Source organism: Tursiops truncatus, chromosome 1, assembly GCF_011762595.2.
Source record: "Tursiops truncatus isolate mTurTru1 chromosome 1, mTurTru1.mat.Y, whole genome shotgun sequence".
Lineage (NCBI taxonomy): Eukaryota > Metazoa > Chordata > Mammalia > Artiodactyla > Delphinidae > Tursiops > Tursiops truncatus.
In genome coordinates this window covers 142,079,056-142,100,636 of record NC_047034.1, presented here as the reverse complement: position 1 = coordinate 142,100,636, position 21,581 = coordinate 142,079,056, and the positions used below count along the sequence as shown (strand labels likewise).

Genomic DNA, 21,581 nt, shown 5'->3' with positions numbered 1-21,581 from the left:
GTGTTTTCTTCAAATTTTAAAATAAATTAAAAATGGTTTCAAGTTTAGATCATAATAGCACATGGAATGGTCAGAAAGCTAGCATTATTTAAAAAAAACTTATATGCATCATCACTATGGAGGATGTTTTAGAAAAAATTAAAAACTCAAATGACTGTTAACATCTTTAAATTTCATTTTATATGTTACGTTGATAAAATCAACAGGAAAATTAATAGAAAGAACAGTACAAGTTGTTTTAAAATAGTAATTTTTAAAGTCATATTTTAAAGTCCTAAGACATTATATTTTCATTTGTTGGTATTTTTAACATCCATGACAAGAGAGAATTAATTGGTTAGTTACCTCTTATAATGTGAAAGAAAATCTTTCAGCTAATTTGAGATGGTTCACACTATTGGCTTCCAACTTGACAATTAAAAGGTAAGTCAGTCAGTTAAGCAATAGATGCCAAAAACTTAGTAGGCAGCAAAGTCATAGCAGGAGTAGCTTAACAAGGTGATAATGGACAGAAATGCCATCCTTACTGTGCTATTGAAACATGTGTGTATAATAGCCTTATTTTCCAACAGACACTTTTTTTGGTTCAAACTATGAAGCAGAAAGAAAACTGCAGTCCATGACAATGGGTCATTTCAGAACTTGGTCTCAAAAAATACATTAGATTCTAAAATTTAGTTTCTGCCAGCGGAAGTCAGACAGTAGAGGAATAAGACAGTTGATATATTCAATCATTTATTTATTCATTAATTCAGCAAAGAGCTTTCCTATCACATCCAGGCACTGAGGCAAAGATGAATCTGAAGAGTTCACCATCTACTGGGGGTAGAGACACACAACCACTAGTGTGCTAATAAATTGGCTCTCTGCACAAAAAGCTGTGATTTGAAAAGTTTGCTGATTTCCATGGTGTAAATACTCTCACTGTGGCCGATTTCAAGCTAGCAACAGTTTATCAGGTTCACAAAATTCCTGAATATCTCAGTTAATTTCAACAAATGCCTTTTCTTCTTCTATTCTAAAAGCATTCTGTTCGGTTCTATATAGAGAGAATATAAAGATCAGAAGATGTAGTATAATCCCTCTCTTCTCAAAGAGCATATAGGCTGGACAATGGGCTAAGACAACTACACGTAGAGTGTATGAGGCACATATAACATTTTCTGGCATATGAGGACAAAATCAAGAGATAAGGATAGGTTACATTTATAATAGGACAGAGGATTTTAGGTTTTCTGGAGGATGTATCAGCTAAGTATGGTCTTCCTGAAACATATAGGGGGTCTTTGAACGGTGTGAAGAGAAAGGGTCAAGCAGAAGGAAGAGAGTTAAACGGACCTTTTTAAAAATGGTGGGGTGTGTTCAGAGACAAGTGAGTAATATCATTTAGTAAAATCGAAGGTATGTGGAAAGAAGTGAGAATAATTCCTATAAAAATATTTTAGAGCTAATAAAGTTATACTCACCTATTTGTCTCACTTTCATTCTCACAATCAAATACCTGTCAGGCAAGTAATATTACCACTATGCTAACTTTAAAGATGAGGAAAGAGTCTATGTAGAGACAAAAGCAGGGTGAAGTAGGTTACTCCTCAATATAGACCTCATTAATGGATTAAAGATTTAGGAAATGGAATTGCTGAAGGCACTACAAATCATATAATGGGAAAAAGCAGTGATTTTAGTGGAGACTCTTGGAGACCACTTACCTACAATCTGCATCAGTATCTCTATTTATATAGCAGGAAGAGTTACCATCAAGTCCCACATTCACATGCTCATCAAGACCAAAGCTTTCAGGAGGTGCCATTTTCAACCTGCATAACCATATGCAGCAGGCCTGACTCTAGTAGAGCCTATAAGAATCAAATGAACTAAGGCAGGGGGAGGGGAATTGAAAAGTATAAAACACTAACCCAATGTGAAGCTTCCTCCTCTTTCTCCTCAATGAAGCTATCAACAACTTTAAGGTTAACAGCCAGAATATCACTGACTAGAAAAGTCTCCATAGAAATTCATCCAAGAATTTGAAAAAGAACAGATACATGAATATGTATAACTGAATCACTTTGCTGTACAACTGAAACTAACAGAACATTGTTAATCAATCCTACTAAGAGTTAATCAACTCTCCAGTATAAAATAAAAATTAGAACTAATTACACTACTGAAAAAAAGAAACGAAACACACAAATAAGTCCAAATAAAACTGGGAAAATCTGAATTGAAAAAAAAAAAAAGAAATCCATCCAAATTACTGTGAAATAAAAACCATTCCAGTTTTTTGGGGTTTTTTTTGGTACGCGGGCCTCTCACTGTTGTGGCCTCTCCCGTTGCGGAGCACGGGCTCCGGAAGCGCAGGCTCAGCGGCCATGACTCACAGGCCCAGCCGCTCCGCAGCATGTGGGATCTTCCCGGACCGGGGCACGAACCCGTGTCCCCTGCAACGGCAGGCGGACTCTCAACCACTGAGCCACCAGGGAAGCCCCCATTCCAGTTTTTAATGAGCCTCTACTAGATTATAGATGATAGATAATAACTTCCCACAGAGAATATGTTTTTTAACAGACTAATAATATCTTTATTCTTCATACAAAGTATTCATTCCATGCTCAAATATGCTTCAACAACAATACTGATGAAGAAGCACTATTTTTCTATTTGTAGGTGTAGCACTCTCATTAGCTCTCAGTTCTCCACATCCATTTGTTTGTTTGTTTGTTTGTTTAGCTTACATTTTTACTACTTTTAAGTGTACAATTCAGTGATTTTCAATATGTTCACAAACTTGTACAACCATCATCACTAATGAATTCCAGAATATTTTCATCATTGCAAAGGAAACCCCCCCCAAATGGATAAAGGATTTACATGGATATTTCTCCAAAAAAGATACACAATGGCTAATAAGCACATGAAATGATGCCTGCTCAACATCACCAGCCATTAGGAAAATGAAAACCAAAACCAAAATAAAACACCATTTCACATTTACTAGGATGGCTATTATTAAAAAGACAGGAAATAACAAGTGTTGGTGAGGATCCTGGAATAACCTTGTGCATTGCTGGTAGGAATGTAAAATAGTGCAGCCACAGTGGAAAACAGTATGATAGTTCCTCAAAAAGTTAACACAAAATTACCATATGATTCAAAAATTTCACTTGTGGGTAAATATCCAAGAGAACTGAAAGCCGGGGCTTGAATATTTGTTCACCCATGTTCACAGCAGCATTATTCATTATAGCTAAAAGGTGGAAACAACCCAAATGTCTCATCAGTGGATGAATGGATAAAACAAAATGTGGTACAAAAAATATAATGGAATATTATTCAACCTTAAAATACTCTGACACATGCTATAACATAAACGAACCTTGAAGACATTATGCTAAGTGAAACAAGCCAGTCACAAAAGGGCAAAGAGTATATAATTCCATTTATACGAGGTACCTAGAGTAGACAAATTCATAGAAACAGAAAGTAAATGGCGGCTGCCAGGGGCTACAGGGGAGAGAGGTACGGGGGTTATTTTTAATGGGTATGGGATTTCAATTTGGGAAGATGAAAAGATTTCTGGAGATGGATAGTGGTGATGGTTGCACAACAATGTGAATGTACTTGATTCCACTGAATTATTTGCTCAAAAATGGTTAAAATGATAAATTTTATGTTTTGTAAATTTTACTAAAACCATGGAAAAATCATATATATGGCAAATTCAGATATTTTTTAGAAAGCCAAAAATATTTTAGAACTTTGAAAATTTGCTTAGGTAGTGAGAGATATGCACACAAAAACAAATGTGTACACAAATAAACATGAAGATTTAAACTGACTTTCCTAATTTATTAAACATTCTATGGGTACCCATATGAAAACCACTGTGCTGCATTTAAATTACATTATATTTCTCATTATGAAAACTGCTGCACGTAAATAAATACACAATTATTTAAATATATCTAGTATTTTTAATGCATTGTGTTGCATACCTAGTGGTTTATTATTAATGAAATGTAAAAAACAAAAACAAACAATAAGACAAAGGAAAACAACAACCAAAAAAACTATATTCATTAGCAGCCATGACCCATTCCCCTTTACTACTCAGCCAGGTGCCCCTGGCAACCATGAATCTACTTAAAAAAATTGTTTTTAATAGGCTTTATTTTTTAGAGAAGCTTTAGGTTCACAACAAAGTTGAGCAGAAGGTACAGAGTTCCTTCCCATATACCCCTTGCCTCCACATAGCCTTCCCCATTATCAACATACCCTACCAGAGTAGTATATTTATTACAACTGATGAGCCTACACTGACATGTCATTATCACCCAAAGACCATATTTTACATTAGCGTTCTCTCTTGGTGCTGTATCTATGGGGTCTGGACAAATTTATAATGACATGTATCCACCATTATAGTATTATACAGAGTAGTTTCAGCCCTACTAATCTACTTTTTGCCTCTTTACCTTTTCCTATTCGGGCATTTCATGTAAATGTAATCACACAATACAAGGCCTTCCTTGTGTCTGTCTCTTTCACTTAGTGAAATTTTCTCAAGATTCTTCTATTTTTTTAGCATGTATTGGTACTTCATTCGTTTTTATGACTGAATGAATAATATTCCATTTACGATGTACCACATTTTGTGTATCCATTCAACAGTTGATGGATATTTGGATTGTTACCATGTTTTGACTATTAAGAATAATACTGCTATACACAGAGAGATCAGCTCAGTGCTTTGTGACAACCTAGAGGGGTGGGATAGGGAGGGTGGCAGGGAGACGTAAGAGGGAGGGGATATGGGGATATATGTATACATATAGCTGATTCACTTTATTATACGGCAGAAACTAACTCAACATTGTAAAGCAATTATACTCCAATAAAGATATTAAAAAAAGAATAATACTGCTATTAATATTCATGTGTACATTTTTGTGTGGACATATGTTCTCAATTCTCTTGCTGTGTGTGTGTATGGTGTGTGTATGTGTATCTATCTATCTATCTAGGAGTGGAATTGCTAGGTCATATAGTATACTCAACGTTTAACTTTTTGAGGAACTGCCAAACTGTTTTCCAAAGCTACTGTATCATTTTACATACCCGCTTGTCTGAGGCTTTCAATTTCTCAACATCCGTGCCAACACTGTTATTGTCATCTGTTTTACTCTAGTCATCCTAGTGGTATGAAGTGGTATCTCATTTTGGTTTGGGTTTACAATTCCCTAATGACTAAAGATGTTGAGCAACTTTTCATGTGTTTACTGACTGCATATCTTCTCTTGAGAACTGTCTATTCAAATCTTTTCCTCATTTTAATATTAGTTTATTTTTCTTTTTGAGTTGTAAGAATTCTTTATATATTCCAAATACAAGTCTCTTACCAATATATGGCTTGGAAATATTTTCTTCCATTCTGTGAGTTGTCTTTTCACTTTATTGATGTTGCTCCTTGAGGCACAGAAGTTTTTAATTTTGATGAAGTCCAATTTACCTACTTTTCCTTTTGTTACTTATGTTTTGGTGTCATATCTAAGCAACCACTGCCTAACCCAAGGTCACAAATTTATTCCTATGTTTTCTTCTGAAAGTTTTATAGTTCTAGCTTTTACATTGAGGTCTTTGATCCAATTGAGTTAATTTTTATATATGATTTAAAGGAATAAGCCAATTTCCTTCTTCTGCATGTAGATATCCAGTTGTCCCAGAACCATGTTTTTATTTTTTATTTGTATTTTTTTTTTTTTTTGTGGTACACGGGCCTCTCACTGTTGTGGCCTCTCCCGTTGTGGAGCACAGGCTCCGGACGCACAGGCTCAGAGGCCATGGTTCACGGGACCAGCCGCTCCACGGCATGTGGGATCTTCCCGGACCGGGGCACGAACCCGTGTCCCCTGCATCGGCAGGCAGACTCTCAACCACTGCGCCACCAGAGAAGCCCCCAGAACCATATTTTTAAAAGACTATTCTTTCCATGTTGCGTTGTCTTGGCAATCCTGCTGAAAGTCAATTGACCTTGAGGGTAAGGAGTTTATTTCTGGACTTCTAATTCTATTCTACTGATCTATATGTCTATCCTTATGGCAGTACCATAGCCTTGATATTCACATAGAATTTTAATTCACTTACCACAAGTGAAGTTAATGACATCAAATTAATAACACTTTTATTGTATCTCAGTATTTTAAAACTCTTCTTATATATTAGAAAGACTTGCTATGTTTGCACAATTCACTTTTAAAGTCTTGTTGCATCATATGTATTTAAAAAGGTAAAAGTCTATTTTAAGATAAAAATAAAACTATTCAGAAAAAAATCTTAATAAGTTCAAACATCATGGCAACAGAGGCCTCTATTTTAACCTTAAATCTCTTAAATAACACCTTTATGAATAAAGGGATATTTACATTCCACAGTGACAAATATGCATATTTACATACACAGTTATTGCCTACTGACCAGTTTTCTCCTTTGCTCCCTCCCCCTCCCACACACAAGGTTGACTTGAAGCACATATGAAATTTTTAAATTCACATGTAATCACCAAATTTTAGAACCAGAAACATTTTCGGAAATCATTTCCTAATTTTCATAAATGACCCAGACCCAGAGTAGTTAAATGAACTGCCCAAACTCATATAGGTAGAGAGCACAGTATCAGATATTAGAATCTAGGTTTCTAAACTTCCTTTCAACCACTGGATGCTGACTCATGTAAATAGTTGCTCATTCAACAATCATTTAAAAGGTGCTAGCCACTAGGCTTAGTGCTATAAATATGAAGATTAAATGACTGAGATCCTGCCCTCAAGGAGCCTACCATGATAAGGTAAAGAAACACAAATAAAAAAAAGCAAATAAAAGGACAGAAGTGCTGCAACAGAAGTGCTGCAACAGATGCGCCTAATAGGTTCAATGGGACACAGGGACTTTATGCATATTTTAAGGTTCTAAGACACTTTATATTTTCTCTAGCAAAAACTGAGCTTCTGCAGTTCTACACTATGAAAAAGCCAAACAAATGAAAAAGAAATACCAGGCCACTCAAGGCTAGACAATCATATAGCTTGTTAGTGGCAGGGGGTTAGAACTCAGATTCCCTATACCATAGTGCAATAATCTTTCCACTACCATAAGCTAACTAATTGCCAATTGAGAAGTACTGTTAGTTTGATTAAAATCTGTAACACTGCATCCCTAGATTCAGAAAACATTTTTTAAAAATCAGTTTTTATTGACTTAAAAAATTTTTTTAATCAATTTTTACAATCTCATTTAGAAGGGAAACTACAAAGAAGTTACCTGGCAGACACTACAAATTAAGGATAACATAAATCTACCTTAAAGTAGGAGTTTTATTTTTTACTGTTGTGCAAACTACCTATTCTCAGCCTCATTTTTAACAAATGAGAATTTATGAAGCCAAATCAGAGAGATCCTCTCATAATAATCCCCTTGAGAAAGTACATATTCATGTCAACATTAATACTTGAAATGCTTGAAATATTCAGACATACTTGGATAACTTCACATTTACAAATGCCTCTAAGTTACAAATAATCTCACTGATTTATAGATTCTTCTTTTTTAGTTCAGTCATTCATTAAGCACACACCTACTCTGTGACAAATTCAGTGAAAGGCCAAGAAACAAAGAGATAAATTCAATACTTTTCCTATTCTTAAGGTGCTCTTAGTCTAACAGGAGAGATAAATCAGTTAACAGATAATTGCAGATGAGTGTGGTAAATGCTTTGACAGATACATGTTCACAGGCAGAGGAGCTCAGCAAAGAGACACCTAACCTGAATAACCACAAATTTGACCACTGAGATTAAATAACCACCTGGCTCACAACTTTTGGCTTCAAATTACTTATGGCAGTTTCAACAAATCAGTTTCCCCTCTTCACAGGACAAAGATAGGCCATAAGTGAGGTTATTCCACAAAACAAAACAGAACAAAAAAACCCCACATCATAGTCTCTAGAGCCAGTTCCTGGAAATTCAGAGTAACTGTTGAGCAGAGGGTATGTATTATCGACAACAGAAATGACTGATTTGAAGGAGCAACATTCATTTAAATTTATGACATGTATGCATGTCAATATATCAATCACATTTACTTTAGAGTGATACTTCATACATTGCTCCATTCATTACATACAAAAATGGGTTACGATATTTGAAATTACAATTACCAGTAGAAACTAGGACTCCTAAGACATTTTACTGTATTTCTGAAATTTCTAATTCCAAGCAAATTGATCCATGTGCATACCTGTTATCATCACAAAAATTTTTACCTGTAAGAAAACAGCAGCCTTTAAAAACACCTTATTAAGATTCTCTTGTTTACAAGGTAAAGTATAAGGGAAACATCTCCTAATTCAACAGAAATGAACTGATGTTTCACTGATATTCTATAATTATTAGATATTACAAGTATACCTCTTAGGTGAAAATATTTCACATTTTCATCAGGCAAAGGCAGGGGTGTAAATGTAAAGTGCTTTCGATAACAGAACACCAAAAGGACTAGAAACAAATGGCAACCTGCATATTTTGAATTTTACATACATAATCTATAACTCTAATATTTGTTTTTGAAATGGAATTTTTATATAATTATTAACAAGAGAATTAGGAATCTTACTAATTATCTCACAATTTATTTAAATATAATGATGAATTTTTTTCCCTTCATAATGATTACTGGATCTTTTCTATATTTACTTCAGTAACTATCATAATGTGATAACAATACAACCTACAACAAAATAATGACAAGTATTAAATAAAATAGAAAAAAAAAGTCAGCAAGACAAAGGGAAAGAGGCTAAGAAAGTCGTGTAAAACAAGATTTCAACCCATCTGAAATAAGCTTGACAATATAGAACTTTAACTTTCCTAAATACTTTAAGAGTTTCCATCACTGTACTAACACTTAGAACAGACTTATCTCTATCAGAGAACAAAAAGAGATTTACATAAATGGATACAGACTGGAAATGTGACATATTCAGGAGGTACAGCATGTATGTAAAAATTCAAGAGCTGCTTATCTTTAAAATCTACAAAATGGAAGGTTCAGTCCCCTTTATAATATGGTTTCTCTATTAAGCTACCTGCTTTTCTTTTTTTTAAACTCCCTACTCATAAAGCAAGAAAAATTTTATCAGTATCATTAAATATTCTCCTCATAGACAACTTGAAAGCAATTCAGATTATTTCAGTCAAATAGGAAGTCATGGTTCCTTGATCTCTAACAATGAAAGAGAAATTACACGTACAAGAGTCTTATTTAGAACATTTTCTTGTCCTCTCACTCCATAGTTTAATCTTGGACTTCATGTGGAGTATAACTTATGCTGCCCTCCCAAGATACATAAATAAAGTTTGTACTTTCTCAAATAGAGGTTATTTAATCCTAAATATCCCGTCACAAATATAAGTAGGCTTCATCTCCCTTTGTATGGTCTTTGTCTTGGAGAGAGAAAATATTCTCTTGGATGCCTACAGTCATTTCTATTCATTCCTAGGAGTTAACTAGGAGGTTCCTCTCTCACCTTCTTCTGAAATTGTTCCAATCACATTTATTTCTTCACTGTTTTTTTTCCCCCAAAGTCTCTAAATCAACCCCAACAAACATCTGGCTTTTATTCTTATGCCTTCAGTTACTTCTAATTTGTGGGCATCTGACTTTTCTAGCATAAATTTCTAGCAAATTACTCCATAATCAATGTGTGTAATAGCTGTAGCTAAAAAGGAAAAGATTTCTTCCTTGTGTTCATCCTCATGGATACCATACCTCTAGACACTGAACACTACAACTCTGCTGGCATTTAAAAATTCTATTTTGCACTGTATGTGCAAATCTAATTTGTTTTCCACTGTCACTCATAGGACTTTTCCGGCATTATTCTTTTCCAAAGTATCTTCTTCCCTCTTGTTTCCTTCATCCTTTTCCATCTAGTGTCCATGTTCAGTATTATTTCTCCCCCCGCTCTCCCTCCACCCCCATGCATTAGCTGTAAAATAGATGTAAAGCTTGGTGTAAGTCCAAAAATTTTATGATCAAAATACATACTTAGCAAATTGTTTGGCTAAATCTTTCATGTATGATGAAAGATTATTACCACAATTCATTAGCAAATTATAGACTTTGAAATGTAGGCAGACAAATATTTGGCCCTGTATCAATCAATTTGGACCAGCTGGGTAGAAATTCACACAATCCTAGGAAACCCAAGAAGTGAGGTGCTCTTTCATTTTTCATTCACTTGAAACATTAAAGAAAAATTACCATTCTACAAAAATGTCCACTTTTCGAGATTTTAGCAGCAGCATTTTAGATTGAGTTTTATTTTCAGTCAATTACTACTTTAGTGACCAATAAACTGATCCTTTTTCTTGCAATTGACTGCAGAAGAATAGTGCCTAATGCACACATAGGCACCTTGCTATCTGACCATTATATTCCAGTTTAAAAGCTAAATATTTAATAATGGTTCTATTGCCCTAAAAAGCAGGCAGGGGGCTACTTCTACATACACTAAATCAGCCTGGAAACTAATTTTGCAGTTATTCATGATAAATAATATTAACATTCTTCCTCTGAGCCTCTCTTGCCTAGTGAGGTGACCCTGTACAAAGATTCTGATTGATCCTATGTCTGTCTGTTTTGGTTAAGCTATCAGGCTGTATATGGGAACAGCTGCACTTTGGGAGCAACTTAAAACAAATTTCATCTTAGTGGCATCTAATCCAGTCCTTGGTACAAGACACATGGAAAAGTCAGTGTCAAAATTAAACAATGCCGTCTTTGCAATGAGCAGATGCTTTTGCCTTGCAGCTGTAAAAACCTTAAAACAATCCAGTACTCTACTGTCTGGTCACGCAATGACCACAAAGCAAGGAATACATTTTGTCATTTAGAGAAAATGTTTACTGTGAGCTTTTAAAGTCTTTTTTCTTTAAAAAAAATGTTTAAGAAAATAATAAAAGGAATACATTGAGTGTAATAATAAGGTAATACAGTCCTAAATTGAGCAATAAAAAAATTTTAAGCATATTCGCCAAAATAAATATGTTTGAAAAAAGAATAACTACTTGACTAAATAGTATTAGGCCATACACAAAACACATCAGACAAAAGAAAAATTACCATACACGTGTTTTAACAGGTTATAGACAAATAATCTTTGGTATATAAGGATAAACATGCAAATATTTTCTATATGCAGGCCTTATCTTAATATACCTAGTCTTAGTCTAGCTTATGTTTATGAGCATTTTATATTCATTTACCTACCCATCCTTTGATTTACTTCCTTCTTTGTTTTTGCTTATGTTTTTGCTGGGGGAGGGTGGGGTGGGGAGAAAAATGGGGAGGTTATATAATTCTTATTTTATGGCTAGAGGATAGTTAAATGCTAAAACATTTCTCAGCTTAAGTAATGTGGTACTTATCAAAGTCTATAAAGAAACGGCAGCCTTTTCCAAACTTTACCCTATAGAAGAGAACCTTGCCTCTGACATTCAGGAATCTAGGGGTTAATATTTTAATACTGAAATAAACTCTTCTTCATGAGGAGAAACACTCCAACTACTGTGTGTGGGAAACCAAAGAACTAGCCCCACCTAAATAAATGACTGCATGGTCATGATCAATCCACTTCTGCTAATTGAGGTTCTGGCTTTAAAGGTAGTTTTTTATGGTACCTACAAGAAAGAGAATCTAGTAGTCTTACCTTTATTTTAAATAGTCTACTGCAAAAAATTTTTTTCAGTAAGTTTTTCCTAATCAGATTTTTTTCTTGAAATCCCTTTTTCCCAGAGGATATCAATTCATTAACACCTCATTGCTTATAAATTTCATTGGATATTTTGTTAGTTGAAGGTCTGGGGATTCCCCTTATGTTCCTCCCCACCCCACAACGAATATTTCAATGAACAAGTCCCAAAGTAATGACCACATTAATAGGAAGTTAATTAAATTTAATTTAAATATCAAAGAAGGCATGTTATCCTATCCTCTTCATTAAAATCTTTGAGAAGTAAAACTAAATATTTTTGTGGTTGTCTTTGTATTTCTATATTTTATTTTCTAAAAATGTAATTAAAACATGTTGACGTATAAAGCATATTGATGCATTATGCCAAAAATACAAATTCTAGACATTCATTTTTTGTAAAATGTTTACAATTATCCTTAAGTCATATAATACTATTGGTATGATTTTGTTGTATTCTTTGTTAATGGTTATAATTGAAATAAAGTTGAATTACAGTGTCAATAATACATGTCATCGAACGAAAGTAAACCATGGAACAAAAATATATCACAAGAGAATTATACTTGAAAGTATAAAAACATACAAATACAAAATAACTGACATGTATTCCTAGATATGATCCCTTGTATTTTAACCCACATAAGCTTAGAATAAGAATTAATCATTTTACATAAGCTAATAATAAGAATTAATCATTTTACAGTGTCAGTGTTCCAAATTATATACAAACGGCTTTTAAGGATAAGAAATAATTATAAATTTACACAAACTGGATTTGCTTATACTTTCTTGTTATTTTTATAATAACTTTGGTTAATAATCACAATTATGCTAACAAGAACTGTGCAAAAATATTTTGTTTGGAAGTGCATTTGAACTTGTTATTAATTATGCAATTCCAATTTACATTTAATGGACTTTAATACATTACATATTTTTATGGGAACATGTGGAGATCTGGAAAAACGGTTGGCTCGAATAAGTGGTTCTCTTTTAAGTTCATTTTATCCCTTTGGGTTCACTCAATAACAGCAATATATTTTTAAAGTATATATTTTACTGAAAAAATACATAAGTAAGTCACAAACCAAAAGCTAACAGATGTGTGACTTCTAATTAGTTATAATAATCTCTGCTTCGATGCCATTAGAATGAGCCTTTCTTTTCTTTTGAAAACTAAAAAAGCTTTCCTTTGAATTTTAAACTGTCAGGGTGCTTCAAAGTCAGTGTACAAAATCTGCTTTGATTAAAATTTTAGACATCTACAGTGATAACTTTATGAAAGGAAAATATTAAATTATAATTATCCTAAACAGACACAGTCTTGTGAAACTAACCCTACATTCATGTTAAAACACAAAGAGTTGAATATAATGAATTTGATTCATCCTCGAACACAAAGCTTCACCACAGTAAACTCAGTCAACTGTTGCTCTTGCGCCTATATTCATGGTGCTTAAATAGCTCACTTTAAAACAAAAAAAACTCCAATTGGCTTTTCATATATCCACCCTCCCCAAAAATAACGCACTTGAAAAACTCAAATGATATGAAAGGCTTCAAGGCCTCTTTTCTCCCTTTCATACCCCTTTTTTTTATTTCTGTTTGCAGTAATCTGCCTTTCTCTTTCTCTTTCTCATTGCTACAGAGCAAGCGAGGAGGCTCAGAGCTTTGAAAAGGGGGCTCAATGTGTAATGGGTCCACTAGAATTAATTTACTTGCACCAAATCCATTGAGCACAGAGGGGTTTTTTTTCCCCCTCTCTCTCTCTCCCTCTCACTCCTCAAATCATTTGGAGTCGAACGCAGCCCCCAGCCTTTGTAATTCTAGTAAAGCACTTAAAGTGCACAGTAGGTGTTCATGAGGACCATCTGGTCAAAAGCAAAACAAGCTGCTGATTTTGCCTTTGAATAGAATGAAGCAAGTGTGAATTAGTCTCTTCAATTAGCACTATTACAACCTGTCAAGTGCATATTGTAAAACAGGATTATTACAGTATTGGTCACCAGTGCAATTATTTACTCTCTGCCTTTTCTTGCATATAAAAATGTCTTATGTTTATTAGTTTCTGATAACTGAACATAATATCTCTTAACCCAGGCATTTTAAAACTACCAACACACAAATCACAGATTATGAAATACAGTCGGCCAAGAAGCTGTTAGGATACACATATCTTAAGTAACAAAGGTCTAAAGCACCATCGACTCTTAACAAAATTTCATTGTCTCTAACCTTCTTGAATGTAGGTGAAGAAATACTTACATGGCTAAAAAAAGATGTCCAATAGAGATTATTCTAAAATACTTTCGGAGGGAAAGAAAGACTTGTCAGTTCCAAATAGCTGCATTGTAAATATTAAATTTATTTCCTAAGGGGATAATTTATTAAGCATCACAGAAAACCCCAAAGTTTATAAAATGATCATTACTGACTTATTCATTTGAAGTGGTATAACTTCAACAGATCTCAGTAACAAAGTGCAACTTGAAACTTACATACATGCAAAAGAAACTCAGTCTCCTTTTCTGAAAGCTGAAAAAAGGCTCAAATTCATTGCCCAGTTGCTTAAGAAATTATCTCTCTTTCATTCTTCCTAAGACGTCGTTTTGATTTCAAATTTTTAAAAATCAAACTATGATACACGCTAGTTAAAATGGGTTCATTCTAATTGAGCTTATATATGCCGTTCATCTTACAGTAAAAATAAACCACGTAAACTTTTAATTAAATAAGCACACAATTTAATTTACCCTATTGCATATGCACATTCTTATCTCTCTACTCTTCAGTTCTGTGCCAGCAGCCCCCACCCTCTCCATACTGGAAAACAAACAAACCAAAAAATAAACAAACAAACTATACGTAAAACACATACAGAAAGGGCATGTTAGTTAAGAAGTTTTAGTCAACCCACTACTAGAAAATTGCTCTTTAGTATAATCTGTAAAAGACTACAAATGTACCGTTAACAACGTCCAGCATTAAAGGAGAATAGTTTGAAATATGTATTAGTCAAGCAAGTTGAGTAAGTAGCAAGTGAAAAATAGACACAAAAAACCCAACAGGAGTTTCAAATTTGCAGAATCAGAATTAGTCTCATGATTTCACAATTATTTAGCCAACATTATTTTTAAGGACCGGTATGATTTATTTAGTTCACTTCTTGTTGCTAATTCAAAAGTAGTGGCTTCCCACTTAACAATTGCTAGTATTAGTAGTGAAATGTTTTACTATTCCATGCAGGATATATCTTTATAAGTTGTCGATTTTTCCCTTTAATTCCCATTGAGAACTAAATAAACACTAATAAGAACAGTGAGAATTCTAGGGTAAAGTGAAACTCAGAAAAGGATTTAAATAATTCCAATAGCTCTTCATAGTGCTTGTCGATGTAAGAGATAAGGAATACTACATGATTCCGTACCAAAAATACTTTGGTTTTTTATCAGTGTTATTCTGGGTCATGTGTGTATTCCTTAAGTTTGTATGACATCTAAAAGAAAAGTGATATTTTGTCTAATAGGAGCTTTTGCAATAGTAAGATGGACAACAAAGAATTAGTTTCCAAGAAAAGTTGGCTTGATTTCAGGGACTTTATTTCCTTTTCCACACCTGGGTTTAGGATCTGAAGTAGGCAAATCAATCTTTTTTCCCCCTAATTTAACCAATCCCAAGTGCATTTGTAGCCACAGATCTTTAAAAATCAGAATTACTGAAATCTGTACAATTAACTGTTTAAAAATCTAAATTCTCAGTGTAGAAAATTCATTAAAATAAGGTAAGCTTGTTTAAATTTTCAGGGAAATTCACTAATTTAAAGTGTGTCAACTAGGTAATTAAGGATCCAAGAAGGTAGAAAGACAGATTGTCACAAAGTTATTGTTACATTATTTGATAATTTTTATAAACTATTTTGTCATAATGGAAAAAGGGAAAGGATTTTTATTCTTATGACTACTTGCAACCCTCCATTCTGACCTTTTTATACTGTCATTGCCTTTTCCACAAGTAGGAGGATAATGTAAGTGGAAGGATTTGTAAAGAGCTTAAAAAAAATAACCTCAATATCTAACTAGCTTAAATTAAAGTCTAGAGCACCCAAAGGATATAAGTCATGCATTGTGAGGCAAGAGATCACAGAGACAGAATGAACAAACACTTGTACAACTATCGGTTTATCACCACTAACCTGCATGAACATATGGTCACTGAAGAGTTATTTAAAATTCAAACTGCAGCTAAGTTCTATTTTCTAAGTCAGTATTTTAAAAAATGTATTTTGTTAATTAAAAATTGAAATTATAGTACCTTTGTCAATCCTATTTCATTTAATAGAACTTTCCCTCTGGAGGGAAAATATTACAAGAGATTTCTTTTAGAAATGCAAGGCTTTCAAAAATTAAAAATACCAGAAAATGGTATTTTTTCCCCCACCTACAATAAAAATAATATACAACTACACTGGAAAATAAAATCAGTTGTTTTTTTTTTTTATTTCTTCCTTTTATATGTTGGTCGGAATTCACTGTTGAACCTATCAAACAACACTGAAAAAAGATTTCTGAAACTGGTGACAAAAATTAATTTACAAGTTAGGATATATGGTATCATTAAGCTTCCAAATTAATAGCAAAAATTCTAGCATTTATAAAGTAACACTACAAAATCATTTCAAGACTATATTTTTATTGTGTTGCAACCTGACTTTCAATCATGCAACAACAAAAATACATGTACTTAAGTGTCACTGTGGGTTGCATGGCTGTAGCATAAGAGCATCTTGTCCTCCTTGAACCCCATTCCAGATATTCCACAAGTTGAAGGAGAGAAGTCTTAGGATTAGGCCTACAGAGTGTGATCCTAGGCCTAGAGAGTATAATCCACATTCCATTTCTAAACTGTACAGAATAAAAGAGTTTTTGTGTACCTGTCTGCCCACAGAAAAGCAACAGATATTAGAAACAACTGCATATATTTTTTTTCCTGGCAACTAGCATTTCAAATATTATTTTAAATCAACTTTTAAAAGATTAAAAAAAGGAAAAAAGAAAGAAAAAGAAGAAACCAAACTCTTGTTGAGAAATACATAAGGATATTTGTCTGCAAAAATATTTTCAGGACACTTTTCATTTAGAAAATGGTATACTGTTTTCAAGTCCTTGAAGCTTAAAATATATTTGGTAATCTAAATAGCAGGACGCAGAGAACAGTTTCAGCCAACTGTGGCACACAATGGCACATTTACAGAATTTTAAGTATTTCTTTTAATAATTGATGTAGTCATTTTGAATCATTCTGCATAGGATATCAGGTGTGAGCAGATTGCATTAACGCTGCTTAAACATTTCAACTTGTCAGTATGGCCAACTCGATTTCGGAAATATTTGCAGTATTTTCCCATCGAAACAGTAATAAAGGCAAAATAAATATATGCCACTACTTTATAATCACCGAACATTAATGAATATTTTATGTCTTTTTAAATCTCCCTGTTTAATTTAAAAGGGTGAAATTAAGTCTCCTCCCTGCAATATGCCAATTATCTGTAAATCAAACAATAACTTGGCTATTATGCTCCTTTTTGTTAATATAAGAGAAGCTAATTTGAAAACACTGAACGGCATTTTTAGACTATCAGTTTAATAGTCCTCTCTGCCCCCTTGTGGGAGAAAGTTGAAACACACTCAAACTATAGAAACTGGAAATGTTAAAACAAAAATGCAAAAAAACAAAAAAATGTAAAATTCTGGCTGTAAATATTGCAATCAGAAAAAAAAAAAATAAGGCAGTCTATATGTACCCTTCATGCGATATACTACTCTTCAACTTAAAAAAGGAAATCAACAACAGAATGAAATTTACCTATTATCTTTGCTGTTCTTGATTAAACTGGGGTTATTTATTTTGAAACTGAATTCCTTATTTAATTTTATTCAATATATAATTTAAATTTCATAATCATGAGGCTCCCAGAATAACTCTGTGATAGGGCCAGAGTTAAACGTTATTTTTAATATAAAAACGACAATGATTCTTCAATGAATTAAAATTTTAAATTTAGAGAACAGAACATCCATTATAGAGATTAAAAATGAAATGGCAATTAATATATTTAAAATCCTGAAAAAAATCAAATAATTTAAACCTATGATTCAAATTAGGGACCAAGAAAAATCTTAAAGATCTTAGTTACTAGTCAACAAACTATTCAAGTGATAAACAGAGAAAATAAACTTCAAGTAATGAGTTATTTACGCCAAATTCAGAAGTTGAAATTTATTGATAAAACATGAAAAAAGAAAAACCATTAACAGTCATTACTGAAATAATTCATATACTTCCGAAAAATGATTAGGATGAAAACAACTTGTTCTTTCAATATGACATTAGTAATTAGTTGAAGCAATGTAGTCCAAGAAAAAATTTATGAAATAATCTAAGATTAAACAAGATTAATTTTCTTTATAAAAACATGAGTGGACAATGACTGTTGTCTTCATAATTTACAAGGGGTATTGTGACATAATCATCATTTCACTGTCTCTAAACACAAGTCTTGTCACATAGCCTTATACATTTTCCCCCCCAAAGCAGATAAATTACTAGCTTTTAGGTGGGTGGGGCCACAGACAAGAAGTTACCTCTTCTCTCTTGGGGGAGGTTCTTTTTGAAACAGTGGCCCTGGTTGGTCACATTGATGAAAATATTTACACTATACATAGATTCTTCTTAGATACTCTGAGCTAAATGACTGGGTTCCCTACAGCATCTCACGAATACTGCCCAAGGCTGGAATTCAACTGCTTAAGAAAAGCCTCCTCAATTCCTTTTGGAAATAGGCAGGATACACACTATAAATAATATGTTTGAGAGCAACCTTTCAAATAAAGTATACGCATGTTCAAAAATGCACGCTGTCGATAATCTCCAAATTAATATTCTGAATAACTACTATAAAACTATGAAATATGTTAACAATGTGTTTTTTTTTAAGCAGGGTTTTAAAAGTTGACTATTTTAAGAATTATCAAGAGCTTTCATTTACAACATCTATCTTTCTAGGTCAAGTCATTTAATGTATCTATAGTAATCACTGATGCTCAAGTTAATTAAAATTAAAAACCCAATAATGAAACATAAAGAGAGTTTCCAACCAGAACACATAAGCCCTCTTTAACAGGGTCAACATTAGCTATAATGAGCTACCTTTATTCCTTAGCTGTGAGACATAACTCACCTCTTGAATGGTACTGCTTCCTGAGAAGTTCAGGTTGTACTCCCGCTGGACTTCTCGGTGGGTGATGATCAGCATGAAGTTTTGATTTAATGACTCCTGCAGGGCACTGAAAGGGCTGAAAGAGAAACAAGGAACTCTGAGATGAACAAGTTCTAGCTTGCTTTATGGTTAGCTGAAAAAACCCCAGGAGTACCATAACCTCCACACAGGCATGTCCGGGCCCAATGTTATCATCTTTTCAGCTCCTAAAGGCAAGAGAGCAAGCTGAGAACAACCAAGGGGAGTTAACCTGTTAACTCCTTCTCTACCAAGGTGTTTTTAAACTTCAGTTATAAATACTTTGCATACATAAGAATTTCGACAAGTCATGTGCTGCTGTCTGCATATGTATTTTCTCCAAGAGAAGCAAATTTGTCAATTATATTAAATTCCAAATATGCTACTAAAATGTATACCCAAAAACTCTGGTTCAATTCCAAATGAAACAGCAGTTCTGGAAGAACAGAAATTTGAAACTATTGTTTATACTCATGAGTGTCATATAGGTATACAAATGCAGTTTCAGTAAAAATTGAGAAAGTATGGAAATCTACAGAACTTTAATTGCTATACCGAAATTCCTTCAAAATAATTGTGCTTTCACTTACAAGTCAGAAATACCGAGAATTCAGAAACTGGAGAATTCAGAGCAATATTAAACTCTGTGCCAAAGTTCCAAAATGTAAGAAATGTGTCAGAAACATGAAGAATAAATGAATTTAGCCACATCAATTAAGAAAAATAGGCCATGGTTCTATTTGTTTATAATATTAAAAAGCACCATCGGCAATGAAAATAAAAATCTGTCACCATTATGTATGAACAATCTGTATTGCTAGTCTCAAGTGTAGTGCTAGTCTCTCTTCCATGCTATGCTTTAGAAGCAAAAAAAATATACGGTTCTGGCCTTCATCACTCCTCCTTTGCCAATATGTAACTATGTGATAAATATAAATGCAACATAAGATTAGAATTAGGCAGTTAATCTGTGTGTCCCAGTGTCACCCATCGAGTTCACAGGTAAATTACAGATTCAAAATACCTAGGAAACACCTATATACAGCATGAAATATTACTGATCAAAGTCAAGGGAAATAATACCCCACTAAAATAGAGTTTCTTCAGGCAGGGACCTTTGTGTTTGATCCTTACCACTTAAAGCATAATGCCTGGCACACTGCAGATAGATATTTATTTAATAATGAATAAACTGTAAATTTTCAGAAGGCAAGAGTCTTACTCATATCTGTATTTTACACAGTAATGCTGCCTTCTGGAAAACTACCATGGGAATTAAGATTTTGGTTTTGATTCACTTATTTATCTACATTAACTGAATGCCTCGCATTATTCCAGATGCTAAGGAAACCAACCCAAATAATACACAGTTCCTGTCCATGAAAACCTTCACAATCTAATGAGGGTAGACAGACACGTAGACAGTCATAGTATAAAGTGATAGATACAACTGAGAAATTCAAAAAAAATACAATGAAAACCGAGAAGGAAGTGCTTAACTTTGCCTCAGTGAGAGGGGGTAAGCGTTAAGGGAAAGCTTCAGAGGAGAATAAAAATATAAATTGAAATATAAAGGATAAGTAGGACCTTAGAGTTTATTAATTGGAAGGGACTAAATTTTTGTTTTATTTGGGGAAAGGAGATGGGTGGCACTTTTTAGACTAGGAAATAATAAATGGAAGAACGCAGCATGTTCATTCACTCAGTTAACATATATTTATTGAGCACATACCTATGTTTATGACACTGTTCCAGTTGCTAGGGACACAGTTATGACAAAAAAAAAATGGTCCCTGCTTTCATGAAACTTATATTCTAGTAAAAGAAACAATACTCAAGTAAACGAATAAGTAACTTTAGAGAATGCTAAGTGCTATGAAGAAAATAAACAATATTATAAAAGGTATCAGAGGGGTGGGGGGAAGGAAATTATTTTCAACATAATAGTTGGGGAAGACATCTCTGAGGAAATGACATTTAAGTTGAGGCTAGTATAAGAAAGAGAGAGCAGGAATCTGATCATGTAGGTCCTTGTAGACCACGGTAAAGGACTTGGTATTTATAGTAATTGCAAAGGAAAGCCATTGGAAGGTTTTACACTGGGAAATGGTTAAGATCTGATTTACATGTACATTTATACAACATTATTCTGGTTGCTCTGGCTACAGTGCGAAAAGAGTCAAGGCAGGGCTAGTCCCAGCAAGAAGTGATGGTGGCTTACGCTAACTATAGAGGCAGAGAGTGAAGAGTTGTCAGGTTCAGATATATTTTAGAGGTAGAAGCCAGACAACTTACTGATGGAATGTGAGAGAAAAACAAAACTCTAAGGTGGTCGGAGCAAGTGGAGAGATGGAATTGCATTTAACAAGGAAAACTGGGTTAAGAACAGGTTAGGTAGAAAGTTTGAGAGTGAAGTTATGTATATATCAGAGTTTAAGGTGCCTATTAGAGATCCAAAAAGAGATATCATGTA

General features: G+C 33.6%; 1 protein-coding gene across 8 annotated transcripts in view; it reads right to left on the bottom strand.

Moving 5' to 3' along the window:
* Positions 1–21,581, bottom strand: part of FAF1 (Fas associated factor 1) — a 494,094-nt gene that overhangs the window by 214,803 nt on the left and 257,710 nt on the right. For all 8 annotated transcript variants that reach the window (XM_073789929.1, XM_019937835.3, XM_073789930.1 and 5 more), the window contains one exon: positions 19,052–19,166. In XM_073789929.1, coding sequence (XP_073646030.1) covers positions 19,052–19,166 — 115 coding nt within the window. The remainder of the gene's footprint in view (positions 1–19,051; positions 19,167–21,581) is intronic.